We start from the raw sequence: 15,907 nt of genomic DNA on the forward strand, positions 1-15,907 counted from the left end.
GGCAAACAGATGGAGCAGACACACAGGTCATATGATGCAGGCAAAGAAAACTCAATGATGCAGACTCTCTTAACCGTAGGAAGGACCTCTCCCAAATACTGACTGGAGATTTGGTAACGGGGATACAGTTATCAGCATATATCAGCTCCAAAACATCAGTTAAGAGAGCCAGTGTACAAATGGCTCACAACATTTTAATTGCTGAAGTAGAATGCATAGATCACGCATAGATCTGCATTTCTTCAACAATCAAAAGAAAGCTAATAGAGACTGGGGTCCAGTTCAAAAACGTCCTGAACTAATCACTAATTAGACATGATTCATCAGGTGAACGCAAGGTCTCCGCCACATGGTCTTCACCTGTCCAGTCATGACTCAGTGATGACTTTAATGAAAGGATGAGGCAGGAGAAGGAACCTCTCGTTATAATAATAAATAGAAAAGATAACTGTACATATGTCTGGATACCAAACCAACCCTATGCCTTGCACTTGTTAAGCAATCTAGCTTTTGGGAGTGTCTGTACCTGTGGTGGAGCTCGGCGCGGGCCGAGCCATGGGGGTTGATGGGGGGCTCGTCGGCCTCCTCGGGCCTGTGGAAGCGGAAGCGGTAGTTGCGACAGTGCCTGGAACCATACAGCTGCTCCAGTAGGAACACCACAGCATCGTGGAGGACCCCCAGCATCCGCAGACCGTTCACTCCTGAGAGAGAAAAAGAGATACGTTCGAAAGAGAGAGAGAGAGAGAGAGAGAGAGAGAGAACACAAAGGAAGGAGTACAGAGGAAAATAAGTTTGATGAGTCACCATTTCATTTGATTCCTCAAAAGTAATTGAACCTGCATAAACAAAATAAAATCGGATAAAAGGCACTTTACCTTCAAAGGAGAGCTCTTTGAGTCTGGCGTTGGAGCGGGCCTCCTGGACTTTATCTGTCAGGGACTTCCAGGCCTCTGTGGGTCAGAGGGAGAAGACAAGACAGGTCAGCTTAGTGTCTCATCTCTGTGTTAGTATTAAAGTACACATTTAGTTTACTTAATCTGTACGAGGATTTGGAAATAAGAGATCTTGACTGTTACACATTCACTTCAATAACTTTAGAGCTATTTTCTGCCATCGAGTGTCAACCCAGCTACATGGAAACACAGAGCAAGAGGATAAGGTCAGGACTGTGGATACCTTCGATACTCTCGCAGCGGATCTGGAAGCCGTCATCGCTGCAGATCTCAAAGATGAGTCCCTTCTTGGGCTTGCTGTCCATAGAAGAGTCCCTGCGGATACACTCCTGGTCAGGGATGGCCACCAGTAGAGAGCCAGCGGTGGTCTCGCCTTTCTCCTCAGGGAACTCACTGGTTTTACTGGTTAGAGCAGGAGGTTCAGCAGACTTGGCAGAATAAACACTACAAATAAAATACATTTGAAAATGAATCTCTAGAAACATTACCCATTGACATTAATAGTATAGAAATGGAAAGGGGTGACAAGCTTGCATTACTCACCTTTTGAAGGTGCCCCTCTCTCTGGGTTTGCCTGTGTCCATGGGCTCGGGAGAGACTGGCTCTCTAGATCTGCAGTGGCAGAGGGAATTCAAATATGGATATGTAGCAGGTGGCAACTGTAGTATGATAACACATACTTAGTGAAATCAGTATAGTCCTAGTTGATTATTTCATGAGTTATCTGTTATGTGAGAATCTTACCCAGGAGTGGAGGTGGCCCGGTCTCCCTGAGTCTCCCGAGGAGGCTCTGCCTGCCAACCCTTGTGTTTCTTCCCGCTGGCCTTGTCTGGACTCTGCCTCGTCCGCTTGGCTTTCTGCTTTCCTTTCGCCGAGCCCGTGGATGCCGTTGCTGCAGAACTAGACTTCAGCTCTTGTTTCAGCTCTGATGAGGACCTGGATATAGGCATGGTGCTTGAGTTTTGAGAGCAGGAACTCTGAGAGAACACTCCAACCGGGTGTCCCTTGCCGGAGTCCTGTGAGACCGGGCTGGGGACCAGAGCCACAGGTTGTCCGCTGGCGTTTGGCGGGTGTTGCTGCCTTTGGAAGGCACCGCTCTCCGGGTCCACCTGCTGGCTGACAGACATGCTGATGGTCTGATGGGAGGGGCTGCACAGCTGGGACATCAGAGGAGCTCCAGACTGGAGGAGCATCTGTTGCTCCGGAAGGCCCAGGTTGTGCGGGCTGGCTTTGAAGAGGAGGCTGCTGATGGGTCCCGTGATTTCGGCGGAGCTGAGCACCGGGGTGCTGAGAGAGACAGAGCCTGGTGCAATGAGGCCTCCGGGCCCGCTGGGCTGAGCCATGGACACCATGTTCAGCACTGCTGACTGGTTGGGTTTGAGCCCTGAGACGGTGCAGGGCAGCAGGTGGGTGGAGGAGTCGTGGCCCAGGATGCCAGGCTGCCCGCTGGGAAGAGGCATCCTCTGCTGGATGGGCTCAAAGTACATGATTCCCGATTTGGGTCTCTTGATAATGTTGGGGACATTGCGGTGAGAAGTAGTGGCAGCCGTGGTCAGGGTGCCCAGCTCGACCAGTCCGGACTGAGCCATCTGTGGCGAGGACAGGTTGATCAGAGTCATGTTGGGTCTTACCTCAGACGGGGCCAGGGTGGGCTGGCTCCTGGAGCGGGCCAGTTTCTTGGTCTTCCGCGGCTGGAGACGGGAGATGGGTCGCTTCTTGCCATGTCCAGACGCGAGCACGACTGAGGACGTGGAGATGGAGGCGGCGCTGGACACGATGGTCACGTTGGGGGCCAGGTCGTGCCTCCGTCCGGCCTCGGTCACCAGGATCTGGGGCTCGTGGGAGGGCACACCGATCAGGAGGCCGGAGGTGGTGCTGGGAATGCCAGGCTGGAAGCCCGTCTGGGTGGTGCCGGTGAAAGTATGGATCTGAGGGTGATGGGACATGGTGCCCAACACTTTGCCCCCAGCAGGAAAGATGGGCTGGGAGGTGGTTCTCCCGGTGGTGAGCCCTGTGGTTAGAGTCATGGTATCCATGACTCCTGTTGCACTGACCGATGGGGTGATCTGGATCTTCTGAGTGACACCATTGGGGAGAGTCTGTAGGACGTAGAGGGGTTGCAGATGCTGGTTGACCAGCTGGTTGACCACTATGAGTTTTTCCGGGCCTGGTTTTAAATGAGAGGTGGTCTGGACGGCCGTGCTGGCCACCTGGGAGGGTCCGGGGCTGACTGAAGACGCAGCAGGGATGTACTTCTGTCCCTGGAGAGGCAGGGTGGGGGAGCTGGGTAGGACAGGGGTCCCAGAGCTCCTGGTTAGATCCTGCTTACCCGCTTCTACCACTTGGCTCAGGGAGGGACTGGTGATGTGCTCAAACTGCTCCGGGGTCATGTGACCTTCTCTTACCTGAGATTCTCGACTACCTCCACTTCCTTCCTGCTGGCTCTCAGGGGACACGCCGGCCCCTCCGCTCTGCTGCTTGTCCCCGCCTCCTTTCTCCGTGATGGTCTCGTCCGAGGCTGCCAGGGACAGTATGGTGCGCTCCGAGCCCTCCGAGATGAGGCCGCCGTGGTTCTGGTTGTTGACCGTGGGGCTGCGAGTGGTCAGGACAGAGAGGTCAGAGGGCAGCTCCAGGGGCAGACCGTACGGCTCTTCCACCGAGATGGACGTGCTCACCCCGCTCTCCACGGGCTCAGCGCTGGCCAGCGGCTGGCGGAAGTCCTCAAAGAGGATGTCTTTGCGGCGGTTGACGCCCACCCCGTAGCCCTCGTCCAGGGAGAGAAGCTCAGATGAGGAGGCCTCAGGCTGCTGCCCGAGGGCCTGCATGGAGGGCGTGTTGAGGACAAACTCCATGATGTCCGAGGGCAGGATGTTGCCGCAGTCGTCGCTGTTGTTGTTGTCCGAGTCCGACTTGAGCAGGTCAGTGCTAAGTGAGAGCTGGGCCTCCAGGGGGTCCTGTCTCTGGGACGACTTCACCCCACCCAGAGGGAGGGAGTTGTCCTTCTGGCTCTTCCTGCCTTCTCGGCTGTTGTTGCTGCTGCTCCCGCTGCTGCTCCCGCTGCTCCCACCCCCTCCGCTGCTGTTGTCCGCCTCCTTCCCAGAGTCGTGCTCCAGCTTCTCTGTGTGCCTCTCTCTGCCCTTCCTCTTTCCTGTGCTCTTGTGGGAAGAGGACGCTGCGGTGGCCGTGGTGGTGGTGTTGGTGGTGCTCGCGCTGGCGTCGCTCTCTGAGCTGTCGTCAATGCCATCCAGCTGGCCGATCTGCTGGTGGCCCAGGAGGCTCCGGGTGGGAACTCCTTCATCTACAGCGGCGACGACCCTCTCCTCCTCCTCTGCCTCGTCCTTCAGGAAGCGCTGCAGCTGAGAGCCCCTCCCCAGGCACTGGTCAATCCCCTCGATTGAGGGCATCACAGGGCCAGGGTTGATGATGGTGCGGGTGAAGTTGTAATAGTACGGATCCTTGTTAGAACACTGGTTGAATCCCCCTTCCTCTTCTTCTCCGCTGTCCCCCGAGGAGGTACTCCTATCGTCTGCCCCGTCCACCTGGCCTTCGGCTGAGCGCCTACTGCCCCCGGTCCTCCTCTTCCCGGGCCCGTCCCCGCTGCTGCTGTAGAAGGGGATATCCTCCTCTCCATAAGAGCGAACCCCGTAGAAAGGAGTCAGGCCGAAGAACATGTTGGAGCGGGCCCTGGCGCTGCGCCTCGGGTAACGCCGCTTGGCCGAGCCTGAGCAGTCACTGTCGTCCTCGTGGTGTTTGTCCCCGCCGCCGCCTTCCTCCTCCAGCAGGGCGTGGTCGTCCCTGTCGCTGGTCCCCTCGTCCTCGGCGCAGTGAGCCAGGAGGCGCTTCTCCTCGCGGTCCTCAGGGTGCGGTGGCGGGCTGTTTGACTCGGAGCTCTCAGAGCAGGCTGACGGGGAGAAGAGCGTGGAGCAGGAAGACCTGCGGTGGGGTGGTCCCTCTTGACCCGCGGGACAGATGGAAGTGGTGGTGCAGGAGTCAGAGGAAGTGCTCACGGTGTTGGTCCCGTTCGGGTCAGTCTTCAGCGGCGTCAAAGACGCCTTGACTATAGCCCGCTTCTTGTCTCTAGCAGCCGCGACTTCGTTGGCTGTTACTCTTGCTTGAACCTGCGAAGCCCTCATGCTTCTCTCTGAGGCTATCCTGGGCTGCTTGATGGCCTCTAGGCTGGAGCTGTTCTTCTCAGGGCTGGAGAATCTATCCCTGCTCTTTGAAGATCGCCCTCTTCCTTGATTCTCCAGCTTTTCCACCTCTTGCTTGCCAATGGCTTTGGTGTTGTTGCCAAGGGTTGCGGCCTTGCTGTTGCTGTTCTGAGAGGTCGGGGTTGGAGCGTTAGTGGTTCCACCAGTCTCTTTAGCATTGTTGTTATTGAGCGTGAGGTTCTTGTTGCTGTTCTGAGGGGTCTTCTCCCTCTCTTTAGATGCCTCTCGGCTGTCGATGGTTCGGACTTTGGAGTGCTTGTCTTTGGTGGTGGGGGCCACGTGGCTGGAGGGGACAGCCGGGGTGGCTTGGGAGCCCCGTTTGATGATGTCATCCTCGGCCGTGGCCCCCGAAGACCACAGGGGCTTCATGGCTGCGGCAGGGGCTGGCCCCGACAGATAGTCCTGGGACTTCCTCCCACCGCTTTTGAGGAACGGGGGCTGGGGAGACCCCAATTTACCAGCATCTTTAAAGGCTTGCGCCAAGGTCACACTTCCCTCCTTGGCCGGGTTGCTACTACTACCACCTCTGTCCTTGGACAGGGTCGTGGTGACACAGTGGCGGGAGAGGAGCGTGACACCAGCCGACAGGTCTGGGTCCTTCACGCCCGGCTTCCCCTTCTCCGCCTGGGATTTGCGGTTGCTGGCCGTACCTGTTGGTGGGGAGGCCTGGCTTACTCCTGCCATCCCTGGCGCAATTGGGGAAAATTTGGGGTTCACTCCCACAGCCTGCTTGCCAGGCGCACTTTCTTTCCCACCGTCTGTCTTCATCTCAGAGATGCTGTGGTGGTGTCTGCTGTGTTGACCTCCAGGACTGAGTGAGCTAGTCTCGCGGCTCTGCGTTCGGACGCCGCTGGCGGGCAGCTTCCCCTTCTCTGTGTCCCTCAGACCCAGGTCTCTGGAGGCAGAGGAGTGCGCAGGGGAAGGAGCGGAAGAGGAGAACAGGGCTAATTGGTTCATGGCGGCAGCCGCCCCGGCCTGTGGAGGGGAAACTACCTTCTGTCTGGGTTGGGGGGAAAGGGAGGAGGTGCTGTGCCGACGGGAGCCAATGCTCCTTAGGCCGGAACTCAGAAGGGGGTCCCCCACCGTCACAATCTCATGGGCCGACTGGGAGAAACCGCCTGCAAAACAACATGGACACAAACACATTTTACCATACTAAATGTCTCCACGTGTGAATGGGCGTTTACAAATAACAGTTTGAGGTAAATGGGGTAAAGAGTTTGAAGATACCTGGGGATGGAAGTGGTCTGGAGCCAGGGGAGCGCTGGCATGGGGGGTAGCTAGGGTGCCTGTTCCGTGTGTAAACTTTAGGAGGATTGGGGCTGGAGGGCAGCAGGGACAGGCGGTCGGAGGGCTTCAGGGAGTCAAAAGGGTCGGGCACCGGAGACAGGACTTTATCTGTCAATGAAAAGTTTAATGCAATCAATTCTTCAGAAAACTGCATTTTTGTGGAAGAGCTTGCAATTAAGCATTTCACTGTACTGTTTACACCTGTTGTGCCCTGTGCACGTGACAAATAAACGTATTGAATGCGTTTACACGCCGGCTACATACTAGACTAAATGCAGTGCAGCATAAATTTGAATAATTAATAACATAGTGATGCGGCATTCTGGCTCACACACCTAAGATGGGAGTAAAAGGGCTGTGTGAGATGGTGCGGTTCTCCTCTGGAAGAGCGCTCTTCAGGTCAGGCTCCACCACAGTGGGACGACACACCAAGATCCTGCAGGTGTAGACACAACGCTTCCGGGCGTCTAGAGTGCTCCAGTACACCCTGGAACACCTGTGGTGACAGAAACCAGCAAATGATTCAGTCTTATTTTGCATTGACTACTTCACATAAGACAGGTGCACAGTGTGTACTTACTGGTAACCGATGGGGAAGAGTTTGCGCTCGCAATCCGAGAGCTCGGTCAGTATTCCAAGGCAATCGATGGTCATGGAGCCTGCGATGGAAGAAAGAAAGAGTTAGAACCCCTAATCCAAGGAGGCTATTCAGAAACATGTTTGTTGGGCCAGTTGGTGTGTCTCAAAACTCCATAGAGACGACTGGCCATTTCACTACTTCGGGAAAGCCCTGAACTAGCACAGCTGATTCACCTAATTCAAGGACTTGATGATCAGTTGACCATTTGAATCAGGTGTGCTGCCTTGCTCTGGAATAGATCAAATATGATCAGATAATGGCTGGGGGTCCCTGTGGAGAGGTTACAGACACAGAGAGAGTAAGCAGAGCCATATATAGTGTGTACATCCCAGATGGCACCCTATTCCCTATATAGTACACTACTTTTGACCAGAGCCCTATGGATCCTGGTCAAAGGTAATGCCATAAATAGGAAATAGGGTGCAGTTTGGGACTTCTCCATAGAGATCTCTATATATGACTGTGGGGGGGGGTTAATATAAACACACACCTATCATCATGTGGATGTTCTCCGGCTGAAGGCCGGTCAGGAACTTCCTCCGCAAGCTGATCCCCTCCAGGTCCACCAGGATCCTCCGCGTGACCTCGAAGCCAGACACCACCTGGGCAAGGAAGTCATGCACTTCAAACGAAGTACCTACAAGTAGACCCTTCTCACTGTGACCTCAGTTTGACCCAAGCTGCAGTATGATTTCGATAGATAAGGGCTGGGCTAACTGCATGCATGTTGTTTTTACCTACATAAGAGACGCAAACAGCATTTGCCATATGATCGATCAGAAATGTAATGGCAAATGGGCGGCCCCTTACTAGACGTCCGGGGGTGTGCTAAAAATAGGTTGAGCGCCAAGGCCCGTTCTTCCGGGAAGTCACGAAATAAAGATTCCAGGACACTCAGATTCCGAGAAATACAATTTATTTGTGTTGATTATTTCTGCAGTACCGGACAATTCCACCGGGTGGCGACACTGTATATGGCAAATTGACATGTCATCACCAAATGGACATGGCCGTTTCTTGTAAACGGAACAGACTTCAAAGACGAAACTCGGTGAGCAGCTCGAATTGAACTACGTGTTTTAAGTTTTTTTTATGGTTTTAACAGAAGGCGTTATGAATTTTGGGCAGGCTCTGAAATATGTGATAGTTGGCTTCTAAACGAGTTGGACAAAGTGAGTTTGGTGTCAGTATGTATCAGTTTGGTGTCATTATGATATCTTATTGACTGATGGCTGACTGTCCAATTGCAGTGTAATATATTGGCATTGTCCATATGTTATATTGCAAATTGACAGTGTCCATTACCATATGTTTAAACAGGGAGTTACCATCACCAAATGGACAGGCTAAAATCATCACTGAACGGCAAACAAATGGCATCACTATAGTCTAGGCCGTTCCGAGTTCAACGAGGTGCCCCACTTGGCCGTAGCTCACTCGGTCTGACCACAGCGACTGTGCAAAAAGCAGTCCCGGAATGAAGCCTGACTAGTAGTGACTTCAACATGCTTTTGACATATTACGGCCTCTGGGTCATGCAGAGACACGCTGTTTTCGACGACTGGGGCCATCGGGTGAGGTTGGGGTGGAAATGAATAGAGTACATGGTCCCCTTCATATCCTAAATGGGAAGCATGAACTTGCAATATATCATATGGCAAATGCCATTGTAACATATTGCAATTGGACAGCAATCAAGTCAGCCATCTCATTTCTTAAAATCATCATAAATAGTCAAAAGGACAGCACATTTATATTGTATTTGTACAGTAGAGTGTCCCAGTAGTGCACATTATTAGTTTAAACCCTTTAACTGCATGTCCAATTCGTGATGGTAAATGCCCATTGTATCATTTGGCAAACGGACACTTTCCAATATGTTTAAAAACAGTGATTTACCATCACCAAATGGACAGGCTGAAATCAACACCAACGAGCGAGGGAGAGGAACCACTATCAATGCTAGGCCATCCCGAGTTCAACGAGCCAGACAATTGGGCATTTCAGCAATGTAACAGCATGTCCAATTCGTGATGGTAAATGCCCATTGTAATATATTGCTAATGGACAGTGTCCATTACACATAATACATTGCCAGCCTTAACACGTTATGGACACTGTCCATTTCCAAAATGTTTAAACAGTGATTTACCAATCACCAAATAGACAGGCTGAAATCAACACCAACGAGTGTTGACTCATACTGTATATTGCTAATGGACTTTATCCATTGGCAATACATTACTCTGCTAATTGGACAGGCCATTACACATAATACATGCCAGTCTTAACATGTTATACTGCAATTGGACAGTGTCCATTGCCAATGTATATCAATAAGGACTTCCCATTACGAAATGGAAATGCTGAAATTAACACGTAAGTGTGAGAGATCGGGTACACTATGAGTAAATGCCTTTTGCTAATATATTGCTAATGGACAGTGTCCATTATACATATAATATATTGCCAATCTCAACATGTTATACTGCAATTGGACACTGTCCATTGCCAATATGTTTGAATAGGGATTTACCATCACAAAATGTGCAGGCTGAAATCAACACCAACAAGAAATGTTGATTTCCTATGGCTTCCTATGATCAAACATACCGATCACTGCACCTGTACACAGCCCATCTGAAATTAGCCCACCCAACTACCTCATCCCCATATTGTTATTTATTTTGCTCATTTGCACCCCAGTATCTCTATTTGCACATCATCTCTTGCATATCTATCATTCCAGTGTTAATACTAATTGTAATTATTTTGCACTATAGCCTATTTATTGCCTTACCTCCATAACTTGCTACATTTGCACACACTGTATATATATTTTCTGTTGTATTTTTGACTTTATGTTTTGTTTTACCCCACATGTAACTGTGTTGTTGTTTTTAAATCGCACTGCTTTGCTTTATCTTGGCCAGGTCGCAGTTGTAAATGAGAACTTGTTCTCAACTGGCTTACCTGGTTAAATAAAGGTGAAATAAATAAATAAATAAAATAAAAACATGACAAAATAGACCTCAGTTGATTCAGGACTTAACATACTGATATATACCATTTGGTCATTATATGAGCCATTTGGACATGTTTCACTGACTTTTGGGTTTGGAACTGACTTCCTATGATCATATATGGCAAATGGACATAACATCCTGATTTAGTACTTTCAATACTTACATATGCCATTTGGATATTAAATATGCCATTTGGACATGGTTCACTGACTTTTGGATTCGGAACCCAACTTCCTGTGATCATATATGGCAAATGGACATAACATCCTGCTTTAGTACTTTCAAAACTTACATATGCCATTTGGACATTTCATATGCCATTTGGACATTATATATGCCATTTGGACATGGTTATGTGACTTTTGGGTTCAGAGCCTGACTTCCTATGATCATATGTGACAAGTGGACACTTTGCCCATTTGGAGTATAATGTGTGACAACTGGACATGTTGCAGTATATATGCCTGATATGGACATAACATAGGCCTTATGGATAAACTCGCATAAAATAAGACACATCTATATCCATACGGTTCTTTAGTAATGTATCATTGAGAAATAATCTTTTTTTTCTTCTTCAGAAAAACAGTCCAAAACGCACTTTTGACAAGTTTTTATAATTGGTCATTTCACCCTTGAGATGTGACTTTGGTGTCCATTTGCAATATACTTTCTGATGGTGGAGCACACACGCCCCCCTTAGGATTTTTGAGTTATTACACTGGCATTTGCCATATACCATTTGCAATATGTTTTGCACCATTTGTCGTCCATTTGAGTGGTATTTGCAATTGTGTATATGTTTCGCCCAATGGCAATAAGTTGCCATTCATTTTTGTCCATTAGGCCTATGCTTTTCCTTACCATTTACCAGTAAGCCAGAGCGTTAAAAAAACAGACATTTAAAGAAAATGTTTATCTGTAAAATCTTCTGATCTTATCTTCTAGATGTTTGTTTGTGTGTGATGCTGCAGGTGGGTAAGGGAGGTGGGCTGGAGAAGATAAGGAAGGAGTTCTGCTTTGCGTCTCACCTCTCCTTTGATGAGGTCCCGGTGTCGCTGGCAGTAGACCTTCTTGTCCTCCAGGAAGACACAGTGGCGCTGCCGGGCGCACATGAAGTGGTAGTTTCTGGTGCAGGAGGTCAGGCAGCAGCCCACTGTTGCGCCGGGACGCTGGCAGTTCTCGCAGCGCTGCCGAGAGGAAAACACAAACATCACAGGACACTGCCATTAGAAGACATAGCTAGATAATCAACAACAGCGACTCAAGGTCATTTGAGTAATAATAAATATACTATCAAAGTGTCTTTTTTTAAATCAAGAGAGCATGCATAATATAAGATACATAACGTAAATTATGCACAGAATCAAGTACAATGGCAACATGTATTTTCAAGTGAAACATACACTACATGACCAGAAGTATGTGGACACCATCTCATTCCAAAATGATGGGCATTAATATGGAGTTGATCCCACCTTTGCTGCTATAACAGCCTCCACTCTTCTGGGAAGGCTTTCCACTAGATGTTGGAACATTGCAGCGGGGACTTGCTTCCATTCAGGCACAAGAGCATTAGTGAGGTCGGGCAATGATGTTGGGCGATTAAGGCCTGGCTCGCAGCCGCCGTTCCAATTCATCCCAAAGGTGTTCAATGGGGTTGAGGTCTGGTTGAGGTCTGGACTCGGTGCAGGCCAGTCAAGTTCTTCCACACCGATCTCAACAAACCATTTCTGTATGGACCTCGCTTTGTGGATAGGGGCATTGTCATGCTGAAACAGGAAAGGGCCTTCCCAAAAGTTGGAAGTACAGAATCATCTACAATATCATTGTATGCTGTATTGTTAAGATTTCCCCTCACTGGACCTAAGGGTCCTAGCCATGAACCATGAAAAACAGCCCCAGACCATTATTCCTACTCCGCCAAACTTTACAGTTTGGCACTATGCATTCGGGCAGGTAGCGTTCTCCTGGCATCCACCAAACCCAGATTTATCCGTCGGACTGTCAGATGGTGAAGCGTGATTCATCACTCCAGAGAACGCATTTCCACTGCTCCAGAGTCCAATGGCGGCGAGCTTTACACCACTCCAGCAGACGCTTGGCATTGTGCATGGTGACCTTAGGCTTGTGTGCGTCTGCTCGGCCATGGAAACCCATTTCATGAAGCTCCCGACGAACAGTTCTTGTGCTGACGTTGCTTCCAGAGGCAGTTTGGAACTCGGTAGTGAGTGTTGAAACCGAGGACAGACGATTTTTACGCGCTTCAGCACTCGGCGGTCCCGTTCGCGGCTGAGCCGTTGTTGCTCCTAGACATTTCCACTTCACAATAACAGCACTTAAAGTTGACCGGGGCAGCTCTAGCAGGGCAGAAATTTGACGAACTGACTTGTTGGAAAGGTGGCATCCTATGACGGTGCCACGTTGAAAGTCACTGAGCTCTTCAGTAAGGCCATTCTGCTGCCAATGTTTGTCTATGGAGATTGCATGGCTGTATGGTCGATGTTATAAACCTGTCAGCAATGGCTGTGGCTGAAATAGCCGAATCCACTAATTTGAAGGGGTGTCCACATACTTTTGTATATATAGTGTATATTAATGTAGTAAGAATATACATTTAGTAAGAATATACATCAAGTACAAATATGTATTTTGGTTTATAAGTCTTACCAACTGTTTCCCTCGGATCACGGCCATGTGGACGTTTTTCAGAGAGCCATCATCATCCTCGAACACCTCGGCTGACCACAGGGCACAGTTCACGTGGGTCCACTCGTTCTGCCCGATGTACAGCAGTCTGCCGCCCTCCTGAAACCAGAAACACGCACAAAGAACTTAGAAAACACGATCAAGAGTTGTACCACGACCAATAGCGACTGCTAAGGCGGTGTTTAGCACAACTTTGACTTACGTTGGTGTTATCATCCCCGTACTTGAGACACAGCACACACTGGCGGTTGTCGCTGACGCCAGGGGGTGGCAGCAGCTCAGGACTGTCTTCACAGCTCAGGTCTGAGAGAGAGACAAGAATGCCACAAACATCAGCATCATTTCCTGCAACTGAAACGGTATGAAAAAGTGTATCCATTACATACTTAGTGTAGGTGTGTATCCCAAATGGCACCATATTCTCTATATAGTATATAGGGAATAGTGCACTACATTTGTCCCTAGGTGTTGCCCTTTAGTTGTGTTGAGCAGACTCACCGTGGAGCATAGGGGGTGGTGGAGGAAGTAGAGGCCGGGGTGGGGGGGTTGTGTTGGAGGACTCGGGCTCTCCGGGGGTCTTGGGGCAAGGGGCCGGGATGATCTTCTTCCTGAGGGGCTGCTCGGCGCGGGCGATCTCCTCGCGCTCCTGCCACTGGGCGTAGTTGTGGTCCAGGGAGGGGGGCAGCACGGCGTTGGGGAGGAGGCCACTGCTGCAAGACAAACAGACAGGTATAGACTCTGACCCTGTTTGAATCCTTTATAATTGTATCCTTCCTGCCTTCCACCCTTGATGAAGGGTTAACATTGGATTGGTGAAAGCAGGTTTTTCACTGCATTGATTTCACCAATGTCGTCAATTTAGATCAGTAAATACAGTACTTCAAGAAAGTACAGCAATAATATATGAACAGGGTCTAACACATAGATTGATTGCATTAATTGCACAGGTTTCTCAAACACAACACGACTGTTATACCCCAAAGCAGTGCATTCGGTCTATATTCAAGAGCGTGGACAATCCAAAATGTAAACCCATTTCTAAACCGCACCGTTTATCATCTTCTGAACGACTGACTAATTGGGTTTACAACTTTAATGAGCCAAAACACAAAAAAATCCAGGTAGCAGATAATGTACCTTATCAGATATTTATGTAGTTGGTTCTGTATATTAACTAATATACAGTGCATTCGGAAAGTATTCAGACCCCTAGACTTTTTCCACATTGTTACGTTAAAGCCTAATTCTAAAATTGATTAAATAGTTTTTTCCCCCTCATGAATCTACACACAATACCCCATAACGACAAACCAAAAACAGCTTTAGACATTTTTGCAAATGTATTAAAAATAAAAAATAAACATTTACATAAGTATTCAGACCCATTACTCAGTACTTTCTTGAAGCACCTTTAGCAGCGATTACAGCCTTGAGCCCTCTTGGGTATGACGCTACAACCTTGGCACGCCTGTATTTGGGAAGTTTCTCCCATTCTTCTCTGCAGATCCTCTCAAGCTCTGTCAGGTTGGATGGGGAGCGTCGCTGCACAGCTATTTTCAGGTCTCTCCAGACATGTTCGATAGGGTTCAAGTCCGGGCTCTGGCTGGGCCACTACAGGACATTCAGAGACTTGTCCTGAAGAAGCCACTCCTGCGTTGTCTTGGCTGTGAGTTTAGGGTCATTGTCCTGTTGGAAGGTGAACCGTCGCACAAGTCTGAGGTCCTGAGTGCTCTGGAGCAGGTTTTAATCAAGGAGCTCTCTGTACTTTGCTCCGTTCATCTTTCCCTTGATCCGAACTAGTCTCCCAGTCCCTGCCGCTGAAAAACATCCCCAGCATGATGCTGCCACCACCATGCGTCACCGTAGGGATGGTGCAAGGTTTCCTCCAAATGTGACGCATGGTATTCAGGCCAAAGAGTTCAATCTTGGTTTCATCAGACCAGAGAATCTCGTTTCTCATGGTCAGAGTCCTTTAGGTGCCTTTTACTGAGGAGTGGCTTCCGTCTGGCCACTCTACCATAAAGGCCTGATTGGTGGAGTGCTGCAGAGATGGGAGAACATTCCAGAAGGACAACCATCTCCATCAGAGGAACTCTGGAGCTCTGTCAGAGTGACCATAGGGTTCTTGGTCACCTCCCTGACCAAGGCCCATCTCCCCCGATTGCTCAGTTTGGCCGGGCGGCCAGCTCTATGAAGAGTCTTGGTGGTTCCAAACTTTTTCCATTTAAGAATGATGGAGGCCACTGTGTTCTTGGGGGCCTTCAATGCAGCAGACATTTTTTGGTACACTTCTCCCAGATCTGTGCCTCAACACAATCCTGTCTCGGAGCTCTACGGACAATTCCTTCGACCTCATGGCTTGGTTTTTGCTCTGACATGCACTGTCATTATATAGACAGGTGTGTGCCTTTCCAAATCATGTCTAATCAATTGAATTTACCACAGGTGGACTCCAAGTTGTAGAAACATCTCAAGGATGATCAATGGAAACAGGATGCACCTGAGCTCAAATTTCGAGTCTCATAGCAAAGGGTCTGAATACTTAAGTAAATAAGGTATCTGTTTATATTGTTAATAAATTTGCAAACATTTCTATAAACCTGTTTTCGATTTGTCATAAAAAATTCATTTAATCCATCTTAGAATAAGGCTGTAACGTAACAAAATGTGGAAAAGGGGAAGGGGTCTGAATAGTTTCCGAATGCACAGTACATTGATTCTAACTTGAACAATTCTTTGTTGGTTTAGAACTGTACAAGTTTTGCCCACCACATATAAAAACCACGAAGACTGCCGGAAAGGCCTGAACGCAAGATCGTAATTTCGATGACTAACACGGTGAGTCTACTGTAGCTGGTGCCCACACAAAGTTGTACTTCATGTTTTATTATGGAAATCAGGTGAGAGTATCTTTCTACAATTGACACAATTACAGTCTTTATAGAATAAAAAACACATTATAAACCACATATAAATTACAAGTGGAAAATCGTATAGGAGTTTACATTATCTCCCTCTCCCCAGTTTTAGCTTGCGGCTATCACTGTCCAGCTGGTTAGCTTCAAGGTATTTACTAGC

The 15,907-nt window shown here is 49.1% G+C and overlaps 1 protein-coding gene across 1 annotated transcript in view; it reads right to left on the reverse strand.

Moving 5' to 3' along the window:
• Positions 1-15,907, reverse strand: part of LOC311102141 (histone-lysine N-methyltransferase 2A-like) — a 57,263-nt gene that overhangs the window by 6,250 nt on the left and 35,106 nt on the right. Inside the window, exons 18-30 of the mRNA XM_084143374.1 lie at positions 13,328-13,539; positions 13,032-13,132; positions 12,791-12,928; positions 11,152-11,310; positions 7,585-7,696; positions 7,035-7,113; positions 6,790-6,950; positions 6,395-6,562; positions 1,698-6,282; positions 1,497-1,565; positions 1,177-1,397; positions 876-950; positions 527-701 (exon numbers count right to left, since the gene is read on the reverse strand). Of these exons, the coding sequence (XP_083999500.1) occupies positions 527-701; positions 876-950; positions 1,177-1,397; positions 1,497-1,565; positions 1,698-6,282; positions 6,395-6,562; positions 6,790-6,950; positions 7,035-7,113; positions 7,585-7,696; positions 11,152-11,310; positions 12,791-12,928; positions 13,032-13,132; positions 13,328-13,539 (6,255 nt within the window). The remainder of the gene's footprint in view (positions 1-526; positions 702-875; positions 951-1,176; positions 1,398-1,496; positions 1,566-1,697; positions 6,283-6,394; positions 6,563-6,789; positions 6,951-7,034; positions 7,114-7,584; positions 7,697-11,151; positions 11,311-12,790; positions 12,929-13,031; positions 13,133-13,327; positions 13,540-15,907) is intronic.

Source organism: Coregonus lavaretus, assembly GCF_964263955.1.
Source record: "Coregonus lavaretus genome assembly, chromosome: 26".
In the NCBI taxonomy this organism is placed as follows: Eukaryota; Metazoa; Chordata; class Actinopteri; order Salmoniformes; family Salmonidae; genus Coregonus; species Coregonus lavaretus.